This window comes from Phyllostomus hastatus, unplaced genomic scaffold, assembly GCF_019186645.2.
Source record: "Phyllostomus hastatus isolate PE091 unplaced genomic scaffold, TTU_PhHast_1.1 phas_scaffold_12, whole genome shotgun sequence".
Lineage (NCBI taxonomy): Eukaryota > Metazoa > Chordata > Mammalia > Chiroptera > Phyllostomidae > Phyllostomus > Phyllostomus hastatus.
In genome coordinates this window covers 14,235,730-14,263,200 of record NW_025334007.1, presented here as the reverse complement: position 1 = coordinate 14,263,200, position 27,471 = coordinate 14,235,730, and the positions used below count along the sequence as shown (strand labels likewise).

The 27,471-nt window shown below is 39.7% G+C and overlaps 1 protein-coding gene across 1 annotated transcript in view; it reads left to right on the top strand.

Moving 5' to 3' along the window:
* The first annotated feature begins 4,023 nt into the window (after nt 1-4,023).
* The window catches only part of TXLNG (taxilin gamma), a 46,660-nt gene continuing 23,212 nt past the window's right edge, over nt 4,024-27,471 (top strand). The window contains exons 1-2 of the mRNA XM_045856116.1: nt 4,024-4,163; nt 26,873-27,176. Of these exons, the coding sequence (XP_045712072.1) occupies nt 4,062-4,163; nt 26,873-27,176 (406 nt within the window). The 5' untranslated portion in view covers nt 4,024-4,061. The remainder of the gene's footprint in view (nt 4,164-26,872; nt 27,177-27,471) is intronic.

Sequence of the window (27,471 nt, the reverse complement as noted above, 5' to 3'; positions counted from 1 at the left end):
AACTGAGTTTACTGTGCAGAACTGTTTTTGTGCCTCAGGCTCATGGCTATTTCATAAACATCTGAATAAATGGGCCTGTACTCAGGTTCTATTCATAGCCCTCAGGGAGCCTGGGAAGAATCCCCCTACCCTGGAGGAGCTGTTTTCCTTGTGACCTTCACCTTCCTTTCAGGCACAGTTCTTAACTGAGACAATAATCCCTTCAGCACGAGTGAGAATAATTAATGCAAGCAGAACACCCAGTGCCCTTAAAAGACTTGATAGCCCTTGAAGACCTAAAATATTCCAGCAGAGATAAGCAAAGTGCTTCACAGGGCCTTGGGCAAAGCCTTGACAGTAACCTCTTTGAGGCATTGAAGATAAAAATCTAAACAAAGAATGGGTTTATAAAAAATCAGGTTAGTCTGACTCCAGGAAGAAGAGAGTGACCCAAGACCTAGAGAGGCAAGCAGAAGCAGTCGTTTCTCTCACCAGCATTGGAATCTTCACAATTCTGCTCTGCTGTATTTCTTAGCAGCTGATCACACTAAGCCTGGCCCACATTCACGAAGAGAGGAATCAGATTCCACCTTTTGAAGGGAGGCTCATCAAGGGACTTGTGGGCAGACTTAAAAAGCATCATCGTCTGCATTAAAGATGTTATAAGAAACAGATCTGTAAAATTCATGTCTTGCACGAGCAGTAATAATAGCTATGTTTCTCTTGAACAACCAGTTTGATTTTGAGATATTGTGAACCACTCTGTAAACTGTGTTTTTCTCTCTTCTCAGCTGTAAAGAAGCTCAAAACACAAATTTGGTTCACGTCCAGCTTGTGTGCAAAACCTTAAGGCATGTATTTTATACATTCAACTCACCCATGACTTTATCTTATTTTCACTATCCTTCTTTCACTTGCACTTTCTTCTTCTTCTTCTCCTCCTCCTCCTCCTTCTTCTCTCTCTGTCTCTCTCCCCCTCCCTCCCTCTCTGAATGAATGACATGCTATATATCTATATATCTGCACACTACACACATCGGTCATGGCATTTTGTATATATGTTTATAAGCTACCCAAACCCTTTAAATTAGAAATGTGTGTACAATTAAATATTTTTTTGCCCTGGCCGGTGTGGCTCTGTGGATTGAGTGCTGGCCTATGAACTGAAGCATCGCCAGTTCATTTCCCAGTCAGGGCACGTGCCTGGGTTGCAGGCCAGATTCCCTGGTAGGGGGCACGCAGGAGGCAACCACACATTGATGTTTCTCTCCCTCTCTTTCTCTCTCCCTTCTCCTCTCTCTAAAAATAAATAAAATCTTTAAAAATAAGTAAATAAATAGTTTTCATTTATCTTAAAACAAGGTCACTTGGAGATTTTTGTTTTCTTAATAAAGATAACTATTGATTTTTTTGTTCCATACATACTTATACTCAAACAATACAGAAAATCATGAGGTAAAAATACTCCCAAATCTCGCCACCCAGGGAAAAACATTATTAACATTTTGGTCAATATTTTTCTAAACATTTCTTTATAAACATACAAGCAAATTCTATAAAAATGGAATTTAAAAAATGTCATTGATTTTGAGAGCGAGAGACAGAGACAGACATCAATCTGTTGTTCCACTTATTTATGCATTCATTGGTTGCTTCTTCTATGTGCCCTGACTGGGGGTGGAACCACAGCCTTGGCACATGGCAACTTTGGCATATGGCAACCTTGGTGTTTGGTGTATCAGGACAATGGTCTAACCACTGTGAGCTACCTGACCAGGGCCCAAATGGAATTTTTAAAAAAATCCTCACCCAAGGATAAATGTTCTATTGATTTTAGAGATATGAAGGGGGGGGGAGAGAGGGAGAGGGAAACATCGATTGGTGGCCTTCCATAAGAGCCCTGACCTGGGATCGAACCTGAAACCTAGGTATGTGCTTGGATGGGTAATTGAACCCGCAACCTTTTTGGTGTATGGGATGACTCTCCAACCAACTGAGCCACCCAGCCAGGGTCCAAATGGAATTTTTTAATGCTTACTATGCTATATATATTTTCTAGGTCAATTTAAAATGTGTTTATCATTTTTAGTAGCTTCACGGTGTTTTATTGTACCATAATTTAACTACAGTGCATTTTGACACTCAATTCCCTGGACACATCAGAAGCAGCATTATTGATTATTCTGCACCTGGCTGGGACTTTTGCCTTTAAGAAGGTGAAACATGGAGGTGCAGCCACTGTGGAAAGCAATATGGAGTTACCACAAAAAAATTAAAAATGGAACTGCCATATGACCCAGTGATTCTACTTGTTGGAATTTATCTTAAGAAACCCCAAAACACTCATTCAAAAGAATATATACATCCCTATGCTCATTGCAGTGTTATTTACAACGGCCAAGATTTGAAAGCAGCCCAAGTGCCCATCGGTAGATGAGCAGATACAACTATGGTACATTTACACAGTGCAATTACTACTTGGCCTAAAAAAAAAAAAAAAAAAGGAAATCTTATCCTTTGCAACAATATGGATGGACCTGGAGAACATTATGCTAAGTGAAATAAACCAGGCAGAGAAAGACAAACACCATATGATTTCACTCATCTGTGGAATCTAATGAACAAACTGAACTAACAAGCAAAAGAGAGACAGACTCAAAGATAGAGAGCAGCATGACAGCTCTGGGGAGGGTTGGGGGGGACCCAAAGGGATCTAGCAAAAAATGAAGAAAAAAAGAAAGAACTCATGGATACCTACAACAGTGTGGTAGTTGCGGGAGGTGTGTGGGTGGAGGTGGAAGAGCATATAGCGGGGGTAAATGGTGATGGAAAAAATAAAAATCTTTAAAAATATTCTTTAAAAAAAAAGGTGAAACATGATGCCTGAAGCTATCAGCTTTATACAGAATCTGGGTAAGGGTTCATTCTCTATTGTTTTAGTTTTGAAATCTCAAAGCTTGACTGAGGTGTTCTGCCAATGAAATATTTTTCTCAAATTTACAGAAATAATTAAAATTAATAAAGGGAATTTCCCCAATATTGACATTTAGTCACAATTTAATTTTTGGCATCTGCTACCACTGTTTTATATTCAACTCTAATAAAAACGCTGTAGGATTTACACAAACTTTCATAATGAATTATTTGAGACGGTATGTCAGGATTTGACGGCGGGCCGTGACTTTCAGAAGCTCCTCGATTGGAGATCTGGTTCCATCAGATGGAAATAGGGAATATTCCTGAGGAAAACTCCACCCCGCCCCCAACCTTGTTAAGAAAAAAATGATTCAACAAACAGTTCGTTGACAAAATTCAGTAACGGAGACTGCAGGCTACGTTCAACAAGTATTAAGCGCCAACGAAGTGCTCGAGGCCAGGGCGTGAACAGCACGCAGCCCCTAGCCTGCAGGAGCTCCAGACAGGTACTCCGTGCAGAGAGCTCTGGTCGAGCGGCAGACTTCCGCAGGTATCCGAGCCAGAAACCTTAAATTCTGAAAGGCATTAGATCTTTCCCTCCTTGAAAGTCAAGAATTCTTTCCCTTTACCCTAAAGTCAGTCGGGCTCAATTCCGAAGAAAAACATCAAAACCCAAAACACAACAACCCGTTCCCGCTCCCTCCCAAGCCGCGGGCTATTTCTAAACTTTTCCCTCAGGATAATAAAGAGTGCTTTCCGGAGCCTGTACGTCGCCCCCAGAAAACTACAATTCCCAGTAGGCTGAGCGCGCAGCACGGTAGATACTCTGCGCGGCTCAGGGCTCCTCATTAGGCTCCAATCCCGATTGGGGCCCGCGAGCTGAGGCCGCGCTGCTTGCTGGGACGTGTAGTCAGCTCCAGAGTTCCTTTACCCGTCTGCGCAGACTCGCACGGCCTGTGTTCGCCCTTCGGCCCAGCAGAAGCCTAGTACCGGCTTCAATGCTCCCCACCCCCATTTTGCTCCATCCCCTCGGGGGCCAGCCTCCTCCGGTCACGTGAGAAACAGGGCAAACGGCGATTGGCCGTGGGGCTTAGGGGCGGGGCATGAGCTCCTGTGAGGTTCCGAGCCCCTTGTAGGGCCGCTTGTTTGGTTGCTGCCGTCACCTCATGGCGACGCGGGTAGAAGAGGCAGCGCGGGGAAGAGGCGGAGGTGCCGAGGAGGTGATTGAGGCCGGACGGGGCGGACGGCGACGCAGCCCGCGGCAGAAGGTCAGTTTGGGGGCGTCCGCGTTGTTGCTGGGCTGGGGGAATGCTCCGGCTAGCTTTTTCGGGGTCCACTTCTTCACTCTCCTCAGTTACCTTTAGACATGGGACGAACACCCGGCTATCTTCCTTCTCGGGGGTGACGACCGTGGAAGCGGGTGTGGGGGGGCAGTGGGACCAGGATGGATGGAGTAGGAGGGAGCGACGACTGTGGTTTGGGGGCGCCCGGCGAGGTGGGGACGGAGGGCAGCGTTGTGCAACCTGACGGGAGGGGGAAAGAGTGCGAGGCGGGGGCGCGCCAGGTGTGACAGCCACGTGCGGCCGGCGCTGCGGGTGCCAGGTGTTCTCGCTCGCAGCCCCCGCCCTCCGCGTGCTCCCCGTGTTGCCTGCCCTGGGTGCAGCCTTCGGGGGTGCTGCCTCGGGCCACCGGCTCGCCCTCCTGTCGCCGGGCAGGTGCGCCGGGAGCGCTGCGGAGTGCGTCCGGGCGCTGCGGACGAGGCTGTTGCGCAGTAATATAACCGCGCGGGAGCCGGGGCTGACCTGGGCCCCCTTCCCCCGCGCTCCCCGGCACTAGGCGGGCGGGTGCTGCGGCTACGGAGGGGCTGTGGGATGCCCGGGACCCAGGCCCCCGGGGGTGGTCTCTGGGCGCCGCGGGCATGGGTGCACGTGGGGCCGGCGATGCTGGAGGACCTGGGTTCCGCACAGTTGGGAGCAGCATTGCGTGATAACCGGTGTTCCCGATTCAGCACCCCCCTTCCTGCTATTTTTAAATTTTTTTGTCATCTTTTCTTTCTTTTCTTTTTTTTTTTTTTCGGTTAGCGTAAACTTGAACGCCTTCCGGCCCCTGTCCTTTGGTCTCTCGTAATCTGGGAGACGAGCTGGCAGGCTGGACGGTTCCCCTTGCCTTACTTGACTCACGTCAAGGAGTTTTCAATGTCTCCCTGGATACAGGAAAATCGAGACCTTCGGAGTGGGAGAATTCCACTTGTTCTGGAGTCAGTGGGTGGAGTTCGAAAAAGATTGCACAATGAATGGCAAACAGGGCTTTCAGGGCCCAGGAATGGAGAACTGCGCCTAAAGGGGCTGGAAAGGTGGAAACCCCCTCCCTTTTCTCACAGTTAAACATCTCGAAACATTGGAGGTCCTGCTTGATCACTCAGGACTATTTAATACTCAGGTGACCCTTAAACAGTGCGGGGGTGGGGTTATGGGCACCCTCCCCTGCATAACTTTTGACTCCCCCCAAACTTAACTACGCAGTTGCCCTTCGGTACCCAGGGGGCTTGATTCCAGGACCCCGCAGATACCAAAATCCTGCGGATGCTCACAAGTCCCCTATATAAAATGGCGAAGATCAATGCATACACTCTGCATCTGCGGACTCCCAACCGGGGATGGAAAGCAGTACAGGTATTTATTGAAAAAATTCCGTGTATAAGTGGACCTGTGCAGTTCAAACCCGTGTTATTCAAGAGTTAGCTCTACTCAATTATGTATATGAGTATTCTTAAAAGTCACTCCTGTACGAAATTATGAAATAATGTTTTTCTAGCATGATTCATGAACTTCAAAAAGGAGAACAAAGGCTCAGTTTACATGTGAGCGAAGGATCAAGAATTAGCTTTTGGAGGCCTGTTTCTAAGGTCAGGTATTTTCATCTCTCTGCTGAGGGTGTTACTACTTCTCAATTACCTCTTTCTCTCTATCTCTTTGTACTCTAAAAGAAAGATCCAGTACTTGCAGGAGTGAAAAAGAAGCCGAGGACCCAGTGTACTCTAGGGATTCAACACTGTCACGTTGGACACTTCACTTCTTCCCTGAGGGTGGGGAGCCAGTCTCAGTGTTTGATTTCATAGGTCCCCCAGGGGAGGACTCTAATAAAGAGCCGCTGCAGTTGAGGACATAAGTTCCCTTTTATGCCACTGGGGTGAGCACAACAAGTCTGAATTGGGAACTGAGGTTTAATCAACTAGCATTTTAAGCCACCAAGATAAGCAGTAATGACTCCTTGAGGCAGCCCTCTGGTTAACAGCTGGATATGAGTAGTCATGTGTATGGTCTCACTTTTGTTTACTTACCTCATGCTCCTTTCTTTTCTGCTCAGGCTATTCTGGGTGTCTTTTATCCTTTTGATTTCCAATTGACTATGACATGGAATTAAAATACATGGTAATATCAGTTTTTGAATCTTCATATAAAAATTGAATGAATATGTTATGTCTGCAGAAATCACTCTTATTTCCTTATGACGCTTAATTTTTTTTTCCTCTGGGTCACTGACTTGAACAAATAAATATTCCTAATTCTAACTTGACCTCCGCCCTGTTTTTCAGGAAGCAGAAGTGATATTTAACTAATTGGGTTGTTTTGAAAATACTGAAGGAATTAAAAGTAATCTGCTTTGTCTCTTTTTGGTTACATTATGGGACTTAAAGTGAGAAAGAACTGGAGATGGACTTTATTGGTTCCTGGTGTTTTAACTAGCTACACAGTATTTTAATCTGCTAGGTTAATTGTACCATTGTTTCATAACTACATCCATTTAAATTGTCTCTTGAGGTAACTTTTTTGTTTTTAAGTTAATATTATAGTCCATTTCTACGGGTCTCTTGAATTGTCTAAAACCATGAGGTCTGATATGATAGCCACTAAACCACATGTGGCTATTTGAATGCTAATTAAAATTAAGTCAAAGTGAAAAATTTCATTTCTCAGTCATACTAGCCACATTTCAAGTATTCAGTAACTACCGTGGCCAGTGACTTCTGTACTAGAGCAGATATAGAATATCTCCATCGTTGCATAAAATTCTGTTGGACAATATTGATCTAAAAAGGTGGGATATACGTTGTCAAGTATTCCAAGAATGTTTTAGAACACTAAGCTCATTTATATTACTTCCTAAATCCCTATGTAGACTTTATTTTATAAGAATGAGTTCTTAAAAAATTAGTAGACTTAATTTTTTTGAGCAGTTTAAGGTTTACAGAAAAATTGAGCATAATCCTACATTGAGCATAATCTACATTGGTGGTGTAGATTCTGAGTTTTGACATGTGTATTCACCATTACAGTATCATACAGGGTAGTTTGTCCTAGAAAAAAACCCTATTTATCCCTCCCTCATTTTCCCCAAATCACTGTTCTTTTTACTGTCTTTATAGTTTTGCCTTTCCAGAATGTCTAAGGTTGATTTTTTTTTACTAGATTTTACTTAGGAATGTTACAGAATGATACAACTACTGTTAAACTTACTTTTAGATCAATAAGCCATTTGGAAGGATAAAGATATATGGAACCTGGGCTCAAATAAACCAAATCTTACATTTACATAGTGCCCTATAGTTTTTACGGCATATTTGCATACACATTAACTCTTTCAGCATCATTTGGATGCTATGGAGAAGGCTGGGCAGCTGTCATTGTCCTCATTTGCAGATGACAACTGCTTAGCAAGATCAAGTGATTTGCCCAAGGGGTGAAGCTGAGTCTGGAACCCAATAAATACCCTTTCATCTACACTATAGTAATAAGTAGTGTAGCACAGGGTAAATGCTATGGATTTTGGAGTCAAGACTCTTGGCTGTCTGCCACTTAGGTGTGTAACCTTAGGCAAGTTTCTCAATCTTTCTCAGCCTCACTTAGTTGCATCATCTGTGAAGTGGGGTTGACGCTAATACCTACCACATAGGATTGTTGTGAAGAATAAGAGTTGATGTGATGCATTCAGCGCAGTGCCAGGCATATAGAATTTTACTTGGTTTGGGAGGGAGAACATATGAAAGATTCATTTCTCCTGCTGTTAGGGTGCTATTAATTTTGTAAATTTATCCTCCAACCTTTGTATCCTTCCTTTTTCCCAGACTCTCTGTGATAGACACAATGAGGAGCAATCAGTTCAGGGTGGGGCAGGAGTATTGGAGGTGGGAGGGTAGGAAGTAACCATTTCATTATGGTGTTTTTCTTTCTATTTTTGGTCTTTGATTAATTTCCACTCTTCTGGCACAGAGAAGAATAACACTCAAAGTGATCTTCTGTTTACACTATTGTCGTCTAATTCCGTCATCAAGCTTTGGTAAATTTTATTTTTGTGGGACCCAAATAGGCAGACCAGTAGTGAGAGCAGACCCGCTATAGCACACTCCTCTGGTAAAAATCTATGGTTTTAGACCAGAATATGCCACATTTATTTATGCTGTGAATAGAAGGCAACTTATGTTATTCTCTGTGTCATTTATATTGATTTCTACTGGAGAAGTTTCATTTAGGAATGCATATATCAAATCCAGATGCCATAACACAGGGTGCATGTGATTCCTTAGAGAAGGATCCATTATGATACATTTCTTTTCAGTAGATATGCTGTTCAGATTTTATACTTTTCAGAATTGTATTTCAAAGGAAAGAAATTCGAGTCCCCATTGTTTACCTGCACTGTCCTAGGCACTTTCAAAGTACTCACATTCTAGTATCTCCTCACCTCTGCTGAGTAGGTGGTTTTCCCAGGTATAAAGATAAGGCATTTGAGGCTCAATCGCGGAAAAAACAAAAAACAAAAAAAGCCCTTACTTAAATAGCATAGCTCAGAGTTTGTAACGTTGTCCTAGAAGTGGTATGTATAAGTGTATAATTGATAGTGCAACTGATGCCCCCTACTGTATGGACAGTTTCTGCTTACCTGGTTATGTTTTAATCTAATATCCCAAAGAAATCCCTTTGCTTCTTCCTCCCCTTCCCACCCCACCCCTCAAATTCACTTTTGTTTGGTTCTAACCTGATTATTAGTACTTTTTCATTATTATATGACAGTATTTAAAATGTGTAAAGTAGTATACAAATTTTATATAGTATTCATTGAGAATTAGTGATGTTGAAATTTTTCCCAAGCATTTTCAGAGGAGGATAAAAATAGGTCAGGTGATGATGCTTTAAGTATTTGAACCCTGAGAGTATATTTTGATGATTCAATTTATTTCCTAGTTGAAATTCTCTTGGTACTATAACTACTTAAATTTTATTACTTGAAGGAAAAGATACAGAAAATGACAAATGTTGTCTTCCTGTGCTGTCAAAATAATTTTATTAGTATTTATTGCTCCGGGTTTTGATTTGCATTCTATGTTACCTTTCCAAAATGTCCTCAGGATGATCCCCGTTATCTCCTACTTTCCACTCTAGTCTGCCATGATTACTATTGTTAGATGACCACTTTTTTGTGTTTCTTTTTTTCGTACTCTCAGAAAGGTCAAATTAGAATAGTTTGGCAAGGAAGATGTGCCAGTAGCTTAGAAGCACATTTAAAAAAAAAGGATTCTATTTAATTTTTAGAGGGGAAGGGAGGGAGAGAGGGAAACATTGATGGGAGAGAGAAACATTAATCGGTTGCCTCTCGTACACACCCCATCCAGGGACTGAATCTACAGCCCAGGCATGTGCCCTGACCGGGAATTGAACTGTCAACCTTTCACTTTGCAAGATGATGCCCAACTAACTGAGCCACACAGGTCAAGGCAGAATCACAGTTCTTGAAGGATTTTTTGGGTTGGCATGTACGCCACAATGCAAGTGAGAATGTAGGCATTCTGGATAATTTGCAAGTGTATCCTCATTTAGATATCATAACAGTTCTGCTGTACCATAGCAATTTATACAATATTAATTTAATCTTCTTACAACTCTAGAAGGTAGATACTGTATATCCCTAGTTTACAGATAAGGAAACTGAGAGGGTTGACCTCCCTGTGGGCACACAGGAGGTGATGAGTGGTATATTGAAAAGCAGCCATTACCCACAGTGCGTGTGGCTTGTGCTCTCTTAATACATTTCTTGAGGATAATAAATAAAAATGTGTTCCTTGTTGAATGTGAGCAAGACTTGGTGGTAGGTAAAATGAGTACTAGTTTGTACTAAATGAAAACAAATCATTAGGGGTATAAGAAACCTGTTGTAATCAAGGAACCAGGGAGTTTTTTAAGACTTATAGGTTTAATACCTTTTGTTTCATTCATTTAGGCCCTAGGATGACCTTAGCCATATGGCTCAGGAGGCATGCTACTCTATAACTTCCTGCAAAGTCATGTCCAGGTGTAATTTGGATAGATTGAGAGGTAAAGAGTTTAGACATCTTTTTTTTTTCTTTTAACTTCTTAAGGTCTACATGACACTGTTAACAAAGAGCTGAAGTGGACTGGGTGGGTAGGAAAGGAAACAAGGCTTGAGGTTTCAGAGGTGCATTGTTGGTCCACGTGGAGCTGGTGAAAGGTAATTTGGTGAACTAGGGCAGGGATGTTTCATTTAGGTAACACAAAAGTAGAGGACTACCCTGGCGGGGCAACTCAGTTGGTGGGAGCATCCTCCTGATATGCCAAGGTTGAGTTTGATCTCTGGTCAGGGCACATACAAGAATCAACCAGTGAATGCATAAATAAGTGGAACAACAAATCTCTCTCTCCTTCCCTCCCTCTCCCCCGCCCCCCAAAAAGAAAAAAGTAGAGGATCATTTTATTTCCTAGGAGTGTGTGGCTTGAAGATGCTAATTGACCCGGCCCCTGCCCCTCTGCAAAATAGGTCAGGTCCAAGCATATTTCATTAGATTTGGACATTAAAATCTTTGGATTTCTTGATCCTTTGGCTGCCTAGATACGTGTTTAGGCTAATACAGGTATCTCTCAGATTGTAGATAATCAATTGAATTACAGTTTTAGAGTTAGAAGTGATTTTGCAAGTTACGGAGTTCAGCACCCATTATTTCTATAAAAGAAATAGCCATAGAAGTTAAGTGTGAAATCCAGTGCTATTCTTATTTTAAAAAGCAAAATGATGTGCACGGTCTCATATAAATATTAGCACCTACTGCTATAGTACTAGAGCTCACCTACAAGAAATCATGAAGGCAGAGCAGTCATGTCCTGAAGGCCTTTTCCAGGATGGTTTGCTCAGTCTTGGTTTTTCCACCAGTGGGAAAAGTCAGGTTTCCTCATCCTCATTTCAGCACTGGTTTGCCCCTCTTTTTTTCATTTATCTATCAATGCCTCCATGTGCACCCTGGCCTCATACATACTGTGACAAATCTTTCTGGAGCCTTTTGCTGCCAAAAGTTTGCAGTTGGAACAACAGCTAGACCTTAATCTTGTCTCCAATTTATGTCCCACCTCAGAACTTCGTCATTGCTCTGTCTTTACTTGTGTATTCATTTAATTTTTTGGATAACAGCTTTATTGAGGTATAATTCACATACCATACAATTAGTCCACTTAAACTAGTGTTTAGTATATTTAGAGTTGTGTGACCATCATCACACTAGTTTATTTTTAACGTAACCTTGGAAGAATGTACTCTTTGGACTATTACAGAGAAAGATAAGAATTCCGTCCCTGGTTTCCAAGTTCTAGGTCCATGACTAGACAAATTATTTAAAATTACCTTGTTGCTGAGACCGTTCATCATATCTGCCTATAAGAGGGTTCTGAGGATTAAAGGAGTAAGTATATCAAGTCATTGAAGAGGCTTCTGAATGAGCCAGAGCAATGAAGGCCAAGGGAAAATGGTTTATACCAATTCTCGCTCACACCCATGTGGATTATACTGATCGGTACATCAATCACTTAACCAAAAGGGGAAAGAGGCCAATTTGTTGAGCAAAAAGGAAATAGCACCCTTGTGCCCATCTTCCCCGCTGGTCCCAGGGCATATTCCATAGCTATGGATCTGGTTGGTTATAGGTGCCAAGATATGAACTCCTTTTGACTGAACTGGTCTTCTGGTCTCTATTCCTGTTGCATTGCAACCAGGGCAGCAGTTCTCAAACTTCTTGGTTTCAGGATCTTTTTGCATGCGTAAAAACCCAAGGAGCTTTTGTTTGTATGAGTTATATCTGATAATATTTTCCATATTGGAAATTGAAACAAAAAATGGTTATTTATTTTTTTAGAAAAACTGATGTAATAATCTATTGCTGTGTAACAAATCACCCAAAATTTGGTGCTTGAAACAACATTTATAATCTCCTAGTTTCTGTAGGTCAGGAGTCTGGGTGTGGCTTAGCTGGGTCTTTTTGCTTCAGGGTCTCAAGGGCTGCAGTCATCTGAAGGCTTGACTTGAGAGGGTCCACTTCTAGCTCACTCATGTAGCTGTTGGTAGGATTCATTTCCTCATGATCTGTTGGCTAGAGGTTCCTTGGTTCCTTGAACATGGGCCTTTCTATAGGCATCTCACAACATGGCTACTGGGTTCATTAGAATGAGCAAGAGAATATTGGTATAAGAGAGAAGGAAGAATCAGTCTTTGTTACATAATCATAGAAGTGATATCTCTCATTTTTGCCAAATTCTCTCCTCTTTAGAAGCCAGTCACTAGGTCCAGCCCACAGGCAAGGAAGGGGATTATACAAGGTTGTGAATACCAGGAGGAGCAGTGGGATCATTTAGGGGCTATATCAGAAACTGCCTACCACACATTAACTTGAAGAATGTCTTTCTTAAAATTGAAAATAACTGATTTTCTAAAACAAACCTTGGTAACAAGAGAACATTGTTTTAAGTTTTTGCAGATTTCTTTTTTTGTTCTTTTAAGATTTTATGTATTTATTTTTAGAGAGGGACAGGAGGGAGATAGAGAGAAACATCAATGTGTGGTTGCTGGGGGTCATGGCCTGCAACCCAGGCATGTACCCCGACTGGGAATCGAACCTGAGACACTTTGGTTCACAGCCCGCGCTCAATCCACTGAGCTACGCCAGCCAGGGTCAAGTTTCTGCAGATTTCTTTAATGAATGGCGTAGTAGGAGATAGATGAATTCTCACATCTCTTGCATTCAGTTTACACCAGTCAGTATGCCATTTTAGTTGAAGTACATGAAGACAACCTGGCCTCACACATGTATGTATGTAGTTGGAACAGGGAGTAGTATTTTAATAGCCTTTTTAAGTAATTGTGCAAATTCTTTGATACTACACCAAAACTTGGCAAATAGTAGTTCTTGAAGGTTAGTTGCCAGTGTGGGATCTGAAACTCTGTAGAACTTTTTGTACTGTTATGTTAAAATCTGTTGGTCTGTTTTGCATTTTGATTGGATGCTTTTTTTCATGCATCATTTTGTAACATCAGCCATTAGTCCTTTGGGAAATATCACTTTACTGAATTGTGTTGATCTTCCAAATACAGTAGAACCTCAGTTTTCAAACTTAATTCATTCTGGAAAACTGTTCGAGAAGCAATTTGTTCAAAAACAATCTCTTTTGTCACCTGAGAGATGCATGACTGATCATATAGGTATCAGTATGAGAGGATTGTTGAGTACAGAATCAGGACATGAATTTTTGTTCAACAACTGAGACATTTTTTCCATGAATAGCTTGGTTGAGAACCAAATTGTTCAAGGACCAAGACGTGTGAGAACTGAGGTCTGACTGTATTGACACACTTTGTTCAAAATCACATTACTAAATATCACCAGTGATGTCATCAGAAAAGTCTTTCTTTTTTAAAGATTTTGTTTGTTTATTTTTAGACAGAGGGGTAGGCAGGGAGAAAGAGGGAGGGAAACGTCAGTGTGTGGTTGCCTCTTGCACGCCCGCTACTGGGGACCAGGTCTGCGACCCAGGCATGTGCCCTGACTGGAAATTGAACCAGTGACTCTTTGTTTCGCAGGCCGGAGCTCAATCCACTGACCACACCAGCCAGGGCAGAAAAGTCTTTTTAAGTGTTGGGAAGTATGGTGGCAGATAGTTTTCAGAAAATTAAAAAAAAAATTTTGAAGACTCAAATTTTATATTGACAACAAAGACTATTAGTTTGCCTTGAAGTAACAGGCTCAGTCACTTCATTTATTTTAGAGAAAAATTTCTGCCTAATTCAGACAGCTGCATTAGTGCTTTTCTTCCACATTGCCATCATACTTTGGTGAGTGGCAGAAGTGCCTTCTGGGTACTTTCTGTGTCTTCACACAGAATTACAAAGATATGTACTCAAGGGTTGAGATTTAATACAAATGATAATTTTTGTGTCTTCCTCAAGGGCATTTTTAAGTTACAATTGCTTTTTCTCCATGATTTCTAGTATAGAAATGTGCTGCTTCTTTGATTTGTGCTAAGGAGCCAACAATGTTACTCATTACAGCTTTTGCACAATCAATGCAAATGTCAACACCATGAAGACAAATAACAACTCAGTACTATTATGAAAATAGTTTTTGAGCTTGCAGACCACCTGGAAAGGTTCAAAGACCAGAGTTTGAAAACCAGTGCTGTCAGAAGTGAGTAGGCTTATTTTTCCCTATTCCTAAGACTTGTTCTTAGAAAAGTGGCATCCCAACTATTTTTTAAAAGATTTTATTTATTTTTAGAGAGAGGGGAAGGGAGGGAGAAAGAGAGGGAGAGAAACATCAATGTGTGGTTGCTTCTCACAGGCCCCACACTGGGGACCTGGCCTGCTGCAACCCAGGCTTGTGCCCTGACTGGGAATTGAACAGGTGCCCCCCTGTTTTGTAGGCCAGTGCTCAATCCACTGAACCACATCAGTCAGGGCACATTCCAATTATTATTGACTCAACTGCTTTATCTTGCTAATGGAACAACTCAATAATCTTAGCAAGCAGAATATTTTTTACATTTTAATTTGTATTGAACAGTATAAAGGTAGGTTTTGTTTGCTAAAGGAATCATGATTCTTTTGTGTGCAGTAAAATATGCATAATGTAAAGTTTACCATTTTAAGCATGCTGTTGAGTGGCATTAAGTTCATTAACAGTGTTGTGCAGCCATCAGCACCATCCATCTCCAGAGCTTTTCATCTTCTCAAACTGAAACTGTTCTCCCTGGCAACCACCATTCTATTTTTTCCCCTCTAGGAATTTGACTACTCTAGGTGTTTCATATAAGTGGGATCATAGAACATTAATCCTTTTGTGTCTGGCTTTTTTCCACTTAACATCCTTGCTTCCAGGTTCATCCATGTTGTAGCATGTGACAGAATTCTTTCTTCCTTTTCAAAACGGAATAATACTCTAATGTATATATATGACCACATTTTGTTTATCCATTCATCCTTTGATGGACACTCTGGCATTAATCATCATTCTTAACTTAAATGCTATAGGACTTCCCTTATAGAAGCATTGCCTTCAAAACAGGCTCAATAAATGTAGGTATCTGCTCTGGCTAGTGTGGCTCAGTGGGTTGGGCGTTGTCCCACAAACCAAAAGTTCATCGTTTTGATTCCCAGTGAGGGCACATGCCTGGATTGTAGGTTCGGTCCTTGGTCTGGGTGCATATGGAGGGTGGCCAACTGATGGTTGTCTCTCATGTTGATGTTTCTCTCCTTTTCCTTATCCGTCCCTTCCCTTCTCTCTAAAAATATTTAAAAATTTTTTTTTAATGTAGTTCTCAAATAATGGCTCCCCTCCCCCCTTTTCCCACTAGTTTATGTATATGATGGAATAATGTTCTCACTATCTTAGAATTGCAGGGCTAAACTAAAATAATATCTCAAAAATGTCTGGCACAAGCCCTGGCTGGCATAGCTCAGTGGATTGAGCGCGGGCTGGGAACCAAAGTGTCCCAGGTTCGATTCCCAGCCAGGGTACATTCCTGGGTTGCAGGCCATAACCCCCAGCAACCGCACATTGATGTATCTCTCTCTCTCTCTCTCTCTCTCTCTCTCTCTCTCTCCCTCCCTTCCCTCCCCAAAAATAAATAAAATCTTAAAAAAGAATTGGTGAATTTAAAAAAAAAAAAATGTCTGGCACATAGCAGTTAGTGTTAGGTTTTTTCCTTCCTCCCCTCACTCAGAACTTAGCCTTATCTATTTGGGTGGAGCAAAAGTAGGTTTATAGTTGTGAGTGCATGAAACAGTTTAGTCTTGTGTTGTTATTTATTAATTATTCTATTTCCATATGAACAATTGTAAACCTACTTTTGCCTCACCCAGTACTATTGTAACCCTCTTTCATATATTCTATGTATCTCAAACAGTATGCTTACATATTGACCATCTGATTTCACTTGGGAAATAATTAGTTACCTATGAATCTGAGCCATAGTTATAAATTGAGCCAAATTTAAATGATATCTTTCAATTTTCAGAATTGTTTTAAGAAGGAAGTAAACGAGAACTGCTGCAAAACTTTGCTTTTAGTAGATCCCACTTCTATAATGCAGTAGAAGATGTGAATGTAAAGACTTGGGACAGACTCAGAGGTCTGCGGGGCAGGATGAACGGAAAAGAGGACATGAAGCGAGACACAGCTCCTACAGTCTTTAGACTCTGAGCTTGGGATAGTGGGAGAAAAATGAATAAGTTAATACTGTGATATCAATCCCAAATTCATTTAATTAAAATGAAATTAATCAATATTACAGGTCTTTTTTAATAAAAGAAAGTCATTCACATAATTAAAAAAATTAAAATAGACCAAAAAGTATAAAATGAAAACGATAAATCTTCCTTCATTTCCAACTTCTAAGTTCATACTCCAGAAGTAATCATGGTGAGTAATTTGGGTGATATCCTTACAGAAAAGTTTTATTCATGTACTGCCTAACATATGAGTACATTTATTTATCCTGACATGTTCATTTTGAACCAGATATCTGTATTTTTCCCTATTTAATGATATCTTGCAGTTCCATCCATGAGGCTGATCTATGTCAATATTCTTTTGAATAGCTGCATTAGTTTTACCTTGTATAGATGGCCCTTATTTAACCAGTTCCTTGTTGGTAGACGTTAAGATGGTTTGGCATGGTGACAAGAAGTGGTTTGGTGACTGGCCTTTGCCTGTCAGTGAGAATATCTGTGGAATAAACCAGCAGTGGAATCTGCTGGATGAAAGTCAATGCACATTCAGATATTGGTCGATACTGCTAAATAACTCTACACAACCAACACTACCACTTTAGATGCCCCGGGACTATATGTACTGAGGGATTGTTTCCCACACCAAGGTTTGTTTTGTTTTTTTAAATCATCCTTTAAAATCTGGTAGGTAAAAGATGGTGTCTTTGATTTGTATTTTGATTTGTGTGTTGTTGTTTTTTTATTGTGAATGAGGTTGAATATGTTTTGTGTATTGGGCATATTTAGTTTGCTAACTGGTTTGCTTATTCAAAAACTTTTGAAAATTGGGTCTCTGACTTATTTAAAGCCTGTACAAATGTTGTCTTTTGGCTAGTCTGAAGATTCCAGTTACTATTTAGTAAATTGATCTTCCTCTCTAAAAAATAAAACAGCTTCTGAGTTTTTTGATAACCTTGCAAAGGCCTTTCCCATACCAAGGTTATGAAAATTTTTTTTCCTTAGGACTTTTAGTTCTGTGTCGTTTTCATGTTTCAATCTTGGTACATGTGGAAGGGTGAGATAAGGTATCACTTTTCTTCCCCCATATGGTTTGGAAGCTATCTGAAATCATTCTCTTTACTAATTGGAAATGACACGATTTTTAATATAGTAAATTCCCATATAGGGGTCTGTGTGGTCCGTTTTTTTAATTAATTTTTTACAGCTTTATTTAAGTATAATTAACATACCATACAACTTACCCATTTTTTTTTGTTATTGATTTTAGTGAGAGGGGAAGAGAAGGGGGGCAAGAGAAGGAGGGAGAGAAATATAGATGAGAGGGAAACATTGATCAGTTGCCTCTTGCTCATGCCCTGATAGGGGATCAAACCCACAACCCAGGCAGGTGCCCTGACAGGGAATCAAGCCTGCTACTTTTCTGATTACGGGATGACTCTCCAACCAACTGAGCTACACTGGCCAGGTCTGTGTGGTCTGTTTTTGAAGACAGTGCTATATAATTGAGAAATCTCAGAAAAGTATTTCATGCCTGAAATAAAAATAAGCTCTCAACTTTGGGAGTTTATATTTTGAGGTAAAAAGAATTTATTCTTAGCCCTGGCTGGTGTGGCTTAGTGGAGGATTGAGTGCCAGCGTATGATCCAAAGGGTCACAGGTTCGATTCTCAGTCTACGGCACATGCCTGGGTTGCAGGCGAGGCCCCCAGTAGGGGCTGCGTGAGAGGCAACCACACACTGATGTTTCTCTTCCTCTCTCTCTCCCTCCTTTCCTCTCTCTAAAAATATTAAATAAAACCTTAAAAAAAAAAGAAAACCCTAAAGAATATATTGTTTAAAAAAAGAATGTATGGTCTTAAAGAATACAGGCATATTGTAGAGACACGTATACCAGAATATAATTATGTATTGGTGCACAGCAATATATAATTTTATATGTTAAAAATAAAAACCCTTCCCTGACTGGTGTGGCTCAGTGGATTGAGTGCCAGCCTGCAAACTAAAAGGTTGCTGGTTCAATTGTCAGTTAGGGCATATGCCTGGGTTGCAGGCCAGGTCCCCAGTAGAGGGCATGTGGGGGGCAACCACACATTGATGTTTCTCTCCCTCATTCTCCCTCCCTTCTCCTCTCTCTAAAAATAAATAAATAAAATCTTTAAAAAATTAAAAAACAAAATTCTTTAATTTTTTTTTCATTCCTTTGTTCTAACACAGTAAAATACCCTGCTATTTAAGGTATTGTGTTACATAATATATATTTTAAAGACTCTGGTCCAAAATGGTTAAAACAGAATTTTGAGATGAATGATTAATACAGTGTTAGCTGTGTGGAAAACCTTGCTGTCCAAAACAATTCTTTGAAAGATTAAAATAGCTTTAGGATATGAACTATTTGAAATGACTCATAAAGATAAAGTCACCTTTCTAATTTAAAAAGCAGATGAACTCACCAAATCCATCTACCTATTGAAAAAATAAAGCGCACGAAAGTAATTTTTATAATAGGTTTGTAAAATTTGTATCTTGAAATGTAAAGGTCCCTTAAAATACTGGAAATGTTTAAGAGGGAGGTTCACATTTTAAAAACTAAATAAGGCCAGTAACTGGTGCCCTAAGAGGTATGAGGTATCTTTGGTATGTTTCAGATTTCCCTGTGCCTTCTGCCCACACTGGGCCACACTGGGCCAGGCAAGCACTCTTGTCCTAACATTCCTGTTTGGTAGTTGACAACTCTTAGGGTGAATTATAGAAACATAGGTATGAAGAGGTTTTTAGAGATAATTTATTTTATTTTTTAAAGATTTTATTTACTTTTAGAGAGAAGGGAAGGAAGGAAGTGAAGGAGAGAAACAGCAATGTGTGAGATATACATCAATTGGTTGCCTCTCACATGCCCCCTACTGGGGACCTGGCCCACAACCCAGGCACATGCCCTGACTGGGAATCGAACTGGCAACCTTTTCGGGTCACAGGCTGGCACTCAGTCCACTAAGCCACACCAGCCAGGGTAGAGACAATTTAGTTTATGCTAAGACACAAATACGTTTTCAAAAAAAATCCTCAATGCCTTAAATAACCACTTAAAATTATTTAAAGGCATCTGTACCCCTGGATTAATCCTGCCTCACCTCTCTAAATCCCTGACTTAATCACTGCTAAAAATTTTAGATCTCTTTCCCAGTGTTTTCTTAAATGCAGACTGGTATATCTAGCATGCTATGTATTTTTAGACATTTTGTAATTGCGTGAGATATCTGTTTGCCTTGACCTTTCATTTTCCAAGGCTGATGTATAAAGGGAGTGGAGCACTGCAATGGAGAGAACATAGGCCCTTGAGTTTGACAGGCCTGGTTTTGAATTTTGCTGGCCCCTTTTACCGACTTCAATATGATCTTGGGCAAGTTACCTCACCTCACCTAAGTCTCATTTTCCTTATCTGGGAACATTAAGACCTATCTCTCAGTGGGCTGGGAGAGGTTAAATGGGGTAACAGGAATTAACAAGTTCTGAAGGTTCCCTTCACCTACTTGATAGTTTTCTTTGGAACCCAGGGCAAGCTAAGGGTCTCTCCCCAGGAAAATGCGTAAGTGTGCACAAGCTGTCCCACCAGCTCCCTCTGAAGGGCCACACCAGCCCTCAGCAGCAAGGACTGAGTGATTTCTGCTCTTAGTACATGCTTGGCACTGGTTGAAGGCATTCTGGCTTATTGAAGCAGATGGTGGTTGAAATAATTAGGAAGTGAATGTGGGTGTTGACTTCTTTGTTTTTTATTTACACCAGCTTTAGTAAAAGAACAACCATTGCTAATAATATTGAAGCTCTTTAAACAAAACAATCCAAAGAAATATGGTTCTTTAGCTTCAACACTTACTTGAAAGAGCATAAGTGAAAGTTTTAAACTTTAAAGTTATTCATCCTCTTTATTCACAGAGTAGTAGGGAAAGAAACTCATTTAACTTTTTTTCTTTTAGGCTTAAAATTTTTTAAAAATTCATTGATTAGAGAGAGAGAAATATCGATTTGTCATCCCACTTATTCATGCATTTGTTGGTTGATTCTTTTATGTGTTTTGAATGGAGATTAAACCCTTAACCTTGGCGTGTGGGTACAGTGCTCTAACCAACTGTGCTATCCAGCCAGGGCTCTGTTAGATTTTTAATTCCTGTGCAGGCTAAGTTTCAAATGTACTGATCTAAAAACCTATTACAAGTAGTAGATGAATACAGAGTATTCATTTTCATTTGCAAAGTTTTCTGAAATAGTTATTCTTTGCTTCTACAATTAATTGTTGGTAAACTGGTGACTGTCCATTTTGAAGGACTCTCTTCTTCAGTTAAGGAGACATCTTAGCTCCAAATATTGAGACAGTGGAAGGAAGATGGAGAAATATATCCTTTGATAGGTGCGTAGCATCTGGGTTGGGGAGGTGTTTGGAGTTTAGGGTTCTCGTAAACTCTATTGGGGCCAAATGATGTGCTCTCTAGCGCATTATTGTAGTGTTTCAAGCTACAAGAGCTAAACACGCTGCTCATGACTATAGATTGATTAGCAAAGTGAAAATGTTTTATGTTTTTGTTTTATGATTTTGTTTAAGGAAAGGTTCAAATAGAAATTCATCTTGAAATTATTTATTATTGCTTTCACTTTTATTTGAGATTGGAATTTAAATAAACACATTCTCTTCTTTTGCCTAATAATAGATACTAAATTAAAGAACCCTATTCATCTTGGTATTTAAAAAAAAAAAACCCAACAAACTGTTAGGAAGCTAATTCCTGGTCCCTAACTTGAAAGGTAAAAACAGGCCTGCTGTGGAGCCCAGTGGCCTTCCACTCTGACCCCACTCACCAGTTTCTCTCCATTAATATATTTCTTATAGAACCCTCCCCCCTACAAACACCCATTTCATGGCATACAGTGCATTACTACAGGGTATTTTTCTTTTTCCCTTTTCAACGTGTACTTACAGTTTAGTGATTATACAACTACCTGTTCTTTTTTAACAGATGCTATAATACTCCATTGTGTGGATGTGTCACAATTTATCTAGTCATTGTTAATTGACATTTAGGGTATTTCTGATTTTTTGTTGCTATGCTTCATAAATATCCTTATGCATGTCATATCACAAATGTACTGGTTTATCTGTAGGAAAAATGGGTAAGAAATGAATTTGCTGATCAAAGCACATGTGGTATGATTTTTAACACTTTATTATGAAAATTTTCAAACATGGTAAAGTTGAAAGAATTTCATGCTGAACATCCACATTGCTACCACCTAGATTCTACCTCTGACAGTTTACTATACTTCCCTTTTCATGTCTGTTCACCTGTCTGTCCCTTCACCCATGAAGCTGTTGTTAAGTGTGTAAATGTTGAGTTGTAACAGATGCGTGCTGCTCTGTCTGTAACCAAACTCTTATCAAGATATGGAGCATTCCAGCACTCCAGAATGTTCCCTTCTGCCCCTTCCGAGACAATCCCCGCCTTAAACTGGACTCTGCAGTGGTTAAACTATTTTATCCCCCAACCAGAAATGCTTGAGAATACCTTACTTCCTCTCTTACATAATGCGATCAGAGTTTTTGATGTGAAAAATATGTGATAGTTTTAAGTTGCATTTCTCTTATTAGTAAAGTTAAGCATATGCTTACAAGCCATTAGTATTTCCTTTCTGTGAATTCTTCATATTGTTTGCCCGTTTTTGTTGGGTTGGGGGTCTTAGCATTCTTTATTCCATTTGAGAATCCATTTATGTTAAGTAAAAGAGTACTTTTTCTGACTGCTTATAATTTTAATAAAATTTGCATGTGTTCTGTGATACTTCCAGTGTTCTGTTATTAGTTATTAAATCTCCTTTGTCATTTTGAAATAGGTGAATATATTGTGCCTTTTCTCCAAAATTGAGAGAATGAAGAACAGTAATAACAGAAAATACTTGCAAATCATATGTCTCATCAGGAACTTGTGTATAGTGTATATAAAGAACTCGTACAACTCAATAATAAAATAACAAATAACCCAAATAAAAAATAGGCAAAGGACCTGAATAGACATCTCTTCAAAGGAGGTATACAAATGGCCAATAAGCACATGAAAAGAATTTCAACATCATTAGATGAGATACCTCCATACTTGGATGGTTGTAATCAAAAGGACAGTGTCGGTATGGATAAATTAGAACCCTCATCCACTGCTGGTGGGAATGTAAAATGGTGCACTCCCTGGAAAAATAGTGTGGCAGTTCTTCAGAAGGTTAAAACAGATTGACCGTATGACGCAGTAGTTGCGCTCCAAAAGTTGATACAAATGCCCATCAACTGATGAATGGATAAATAAAATATGGTATATCCACACAGTGGATATTTCACACAGTGGAATATTATTTGGTAATGAAAAGAAATGAAGTACTGATACATACAGCATTATAACTACAAGGTTTCATGGTTGAATCTTGAAATCATTATGCTGTCTAAAACAAACCAGACACAAAAGGCCACATACTATATGATGCCATTTATATGAAATGTCCAGAATAACCACATCTGTAGAGACAGAAAGTGCATTAGTTACCTGTGGCTAGAAATAATGGAAGGATTAGGGATTTATAGCTGAAGAGTACTAAGTTTCATTTTGAGGTATCAAAAGTTCTAAAATTGATTGTGGTGATGGTGGTGCAACTGTGAACACACTAAAAACCAGTGAATTGTATACTCTTGTTTGGCAACTTGTATGCCATATAAATTAGATCTCAGTAAAGCTGTTAAGAAAGAACACAAATAGGACTCAAAAACTGCAAATTAACAAATTTCATTCCTCATGTAGCTTTCTTATTAAAATTGATCCTAGGATAGGCCTCAGGTTTTCCTTGGTGAAAATTACTTATGCTCCCTGTCTTCTAAATTGCTTACTCGTTACGTTTGGATTTGACTTGACACCATACTTTCTGGTATTGTGTGGGGGTTATGATCATTAAGCTTCTGAGAAATTATGTGTTAGTGATAAAGAATCTTCATTTTAATTATCTTTTAATAGATTCTCATCAATATTTAAAGCCAACATTGTGGTTACGTAGTCCTATTCTTAATACTGATGGTCTTCAGGGAATAGGTTTGAAAATTATTTTTTATAAATTGGGGAAGATGGTATTAATAGTATTCATTTTTGCATAAAAGTTCTCTGTTAACATTATGGGCCCAACTAGTACATGGCAGTTTAATAACTGACATAAATTAGAGGTAGAATTAGTAGTTAAATATACAATGTAGCATTAAAATGACCACTTTGCATTTGGTTTGATAGTAATTCTTCTGTAGTATGTTATTGGGGCATATTAGTGATTTTAAGAAATTTCTGCAGTAATGAAATTTAACAAAGGACAATTCCTAAAATTTCATCATTAATTTTTTTAATCCTCACCCAAGAATATGTTTATTGATTTTAGAGAGACAGGAAGGGGAGGGGGAGAGAAACATCAATGTGAGAAACATTGATCAGTTGCCTCCCATATGCCCCCTGACTGGGGATTGAACCCCTGACCTTTTGGTGTGTGGGATGATTCTCCAACCAACTGAGCCACCCAGCTGGGGCTCATCATTAATTTTTAAATAAACTTAACATCTATGGATTACATGAGAAATAATGCTCTATGGAATGCATTATATGTGGAAGTGAAACTTTAAATTTTTTTGAAAGAATTAAGGTCTTCAATATTACTTTGTAAATTTAAAAAATCTGAATTAGGCTTATAATCTGAAGTGGCATCAAACTTAAAATAGCCCATTTTCCCTTAATGCATTACTTTTTTTAAGAAGTGAAAGTATTGCAGGTACATTGTTTTTTTGGTTTGCAGCCCGTGCTCAATCCACTGAGCTACGCCAGCCAGCGCTGGTACATTGTTTTTAAAGTATGAAAAGCAACACAACTCTAATCTCTCTCCCCAGGGGAAAATATTTCTGTTTTGGTTCTTCATTAATTTTGAATAATGTATAAATTACAACTTTTAAAATAAACCTTACTGAAGTAAAACATATATTCAGAACAGCATACAAAGCGCAAATGTTTAGGCTTATTGAGTTTTCACAAAGGGAGCATCTATGTTGCCCCATCTAGATCAAGACAGAATATTACCCGACACCGCAGAAGGCCTTGCCCTTACCAGTAACCACTATCCTGATTTCTAGCACCATCAATTAGCTTTGCCTGGTTTTGAACTTTATATATAAATTGTTTCCTAGACTGTGTATTCTGGCATCTTCCTTGCAACAGTTTGCCTATGAGACTCATCTCTGTTGCTGTATGTAGTAGTATTTCATTCTCACTGCTGGATGGTATGAACATGTTAGAATGATCCTTTCTTCTGTTGATAGAAATTTGGATTGATTCCATTTTTGTGTAATTACAAATAGTGTTGCTGTAGACATTCTTGGCCTTTGGTTGCACATATATGCACACTTGGGTCAAATCCCAGGACTACAATTAACTATATTGGAAGGCATCCATATTGCTAAAGAGTTTTTCAGAGTGACTGTACCAACTTGTTCTTTTAAAAGTTACGGTATTTGATATATCAGTGTTAGACTGTAAAAGATAAGCATTTAGTTTCCTTAACCTCTCTATCCCCTGCTTTGGCGCTTTATTAGTTTTAGTTCTTTGGTTGGATTTTTATTTTTCTATTTTTATTTTTAAAATATTTTATTTCTTTACTTTTTGACAGGGGAAGAAGGGAGAAAGCAAGGGAGAGAAACATCAATGTGTGGTTGCCTCTCGCATGCCCCCAACTGGGGGCCTGGCCTGCAACCCAGGCATGTGCCCTGACTGGGAATCGAACCAGTAACCCTTTAGTTTGCAGGCGGGTGCTCAATCCACTGAGCCCTACCAGCCAAGGCTGTATTTTTATTATTATAACTGGAAATAACCTCTGTTCTACTAATTTTGGGAAATAGCTTTTGTCCAGTTGTAATAAGAAAAAGGTATTAGACACCCCCCATTGTATTATTCAAAAAGGGAGACGCTCTCTTTTACACAGAACATGTACAGAATTTAAATTTGTGGTACATCATGTGACCAAGCAGTATTAACAAGGGGGTTAACAATGTGATACGAGAGAGTAAGGTGAAATACTGATTTGAGAATAAAATACTAGAATAAAGTCACCTGTCCTGTGCCTACTATCTGTATATGTTAGGGTTAGGATAGCTGTTTAAAACATTATTCTCAAGATTTTGGTGCTTAATGTGCAACAAATTAATTTTCTTCTTCTTCTAACAGTAGTTTTCGTGTGGACAATATGTGGCTTTTTGTGTCTGGCTTCTTTTACACAGTGTAATGATTTCACAGTTCAACTGTGAAACCTTATAGTTTAATAATAGTAACATGGGTGTTCTTTGTAAAAAGGGTGACTTTCTTTACGTGTACATGGGATTTAGGGGCCCAGGCTACTTTCATCCGGTGCCTCTGGCATCTTGTAGGATCTTGGAGACCTCTGCATTAAGCCAGAATGGGAAAGAGATAGTAGAGAAAGAACGTTTGCTTCTAAGAATAAAAGTCTTGTTGCAGAAGGGACAGTCATCGCTTGGGCTCACATTCCATTCATGGGAACTTCACATGGGAATTCCACCTAAATGTAAGGGCTGGGAGTTATATTGTCCTTAGCTGAGTACTGGTCCAGCAGTGCCAGCTCCCCAGGATATTGGAGGAGCATGGGGTTTTTGCTGGACACCTAGTGAACCATCTCTTCTGTACCATCATCTCCTTCAGGATAAGACCAGAATAATTTTTTTGAGGTAAAACTGGAATACAATCTAAGTTTCAGGTGTGCAACATTTAATTCGACCTCTGTGTACTGTTAACCATCAGAGGGATCGCCACCAAAACTCTGGTTACCATCAAGACCAGAATAATTCATGATCATTAACTCAGGACAATTCACGTTTGTTAACTAACATGAAATTTTTTGCTGATTAAGTAGTGGAGTTTTTATAGGGAAATAAGTGAAGATTTACAACTAAATGGCATTTCTTCCTTTGGTACCACTTAGATGTGTGGTTTGTTTTAACTTCTTTTTCTTTTTTTCTTTTTTTTAAGATTTTATTTATTTGTTTTTAGAGAGGGGAGGGAGGGAGGGAGAAAGAGAGAGAGAGAAACATCAGTGTGTGGTTGCTGGGGGTCATGGCCTGCAACCCAGGCATGTACCCTGACTGGGAGTCGAACCTGCGACACTATGTTTTAACTTTTATTTTTCTTATCCTTTTCAGTTAGGTCACCTCTCAGTGAAACACAAACTACCTACCATATTTTCATCAATTTTACAAACCACTAAGAAAGAAAAAAGCTGTCAACCTAGAGTGTGCTATTGGTTTTAAACATTGATTACATTTGATTTAACCCCCATTTCCATTTTTTTCTCCTCCCTTCTAGTTTGTGATTGGCACAATGGAAGAAGCTGGAATATGCGGGCTAGGGGTGAAAGCAGATATGTTGCGTAACTCTCAATCAAACGATATACTTCAGCATCAAGATTCAAATTGTGGTGGCACAAGTAACAAACATTCACTGGAAGAGGATGAAGGCAGTAACTTTTTAACAAAAAACAGAAGTTTGGTGAGCTCGGCATACTGCACACAAGAGTCAAGAGAGGCCATTCCTGGGCAAGAAGCTCGAACAGATCCCCCTGATGGTCAGCAAGATTCAGAGTGCAACAGGAGCAAAGAAAAGACCTTAGGTAATATCTCTGCGTAGTGGTTGGACATTTTCTTTTTCTTTTTCTTTTTTTTTTTTTTAAGATTTTATTTATTTTTAGAGAGGGAAGGGAGGGAGATAAAGAGAGAGAAACATCAATGTGCGGTTGCTGGGGGTCATGGCCTGCAACCCAGGCATGTACCCTGACTGGGACTCGAACCTGCGACACTTTGGTTCGCAGCCTGTGCTCAATCCACTGAGCTACGCCAGCCAGGGCTTCAGTTGTATTCTTGAAATTGTAAACTTTATGGTATATGAATTGTATGTCCAAAATACCC